The 825-nt window shown below is 43.2% G+C and overlaps 1 protein-coding gene across 1 annotated transcript in view; it reads left to right on the top strand.

Moving 5' to 3' along the window:
- Positions 1-616: 616 nt before the first annotated feature.
- LOC103460131 (multiple epidermal growth factor-like domains protein 11) overlaps positions 617-825 on the top strand; it is a gene marked incomplete at its 5' end in the record, with an annotated part of 84,203 nt that continues 83,994 nt past the window's right edge. Inside the window, one exon of the mRNA XM_017303095.1 lies at positions 617-718. Within this exon, the coding sequence (XP_017158584.1) occupies positions 617-718 (102 nt within the window). The remainder of the gene's footprint in view (positions 719-825) is intronic.

The following is an 825-nucleotide window of genomic DNA, read 5'->3' as shown; positions in this document are numbered from 1 at the left end:
AGGGAATTTCCTTCTGAAGCCTCAGTTCCACTCAAACCTTCCCGGGAATGCTGGACGTTTTCAGACGGAAACCTCGAACTCTGAGGTGTCCAAACTTTGTGCTAAAATAATTTTGTGAATTATTTTCTYTTTACCTGCTGAGCAACAAATTAGCTTGTATTTTAATTTGCAGTTTCCTAACTCGTCAGTCACAATATTATTTTTGGTTTATTCCCAGAACCAACAATAAGAGCCATCTTTGAAAACCTTTAAGTGGATTTAATGATTGGCTGTGACTGAGTCTGTTTTTGAGTAAAAGGTCACTGGAGATCTTCGGCCTGCAGCTCATTATTWCCAATTTTCAGAATTATTGTGGGATACAGAAGGAATAAAAATGTGAAAAACTATCTAGTCCATTAGAAGTAAAACATTMGTTTTGTTCCTAAAAGTTAATACTAGATATAAATTTCTAATTGAAAGTTTCATACAAAGAGAAACAGAAAAATTCTCCGTCTGCAGCTGTGCTATTCCTAATCTGCATCCAGGGCCACTTGAAACTACTCACAGGGCCGCAAACGGCCCCCGTGCCTCACTTTGGACACCCTGCTCTAACATGATGGTGGTTCTTCTTCTGCAGCTACGCCGTCACCGTGCAGGAATCCTACGCCCATCCGTTCGACCAGGTCTACTACACCCGCTGCACCGACATCCTCAACTGGTTCAAATGCACCAAACACAGGTAGGAACACCAGGACGTTCCCGACGCTCCCAACGTTCCCAACATTCCCAATAGTCCCAACGCTCCCAATAGTCCCAACACTCCCAATAGTCCCAACGCTCCCAATG

This window comes from Poecilia reticulata, unplaced genomic scaffold (assembly GCF_000633615.1).
Source record: "Poecilia reticulata strain Guanapo unplaced genomic scaffold, Guppy_female_1.0+MT scaffold_181, whole genome shotgun sequence".
NCBI lineage: Eukaryota > Metazoa > Chordata > Actinopteri > Cyprinodontiformes > Poeciliidae > Poecilia > Poecilia reticulata.
This window is presented reverse-complemented; position numbering and strand designations above follow the sequence as displayed.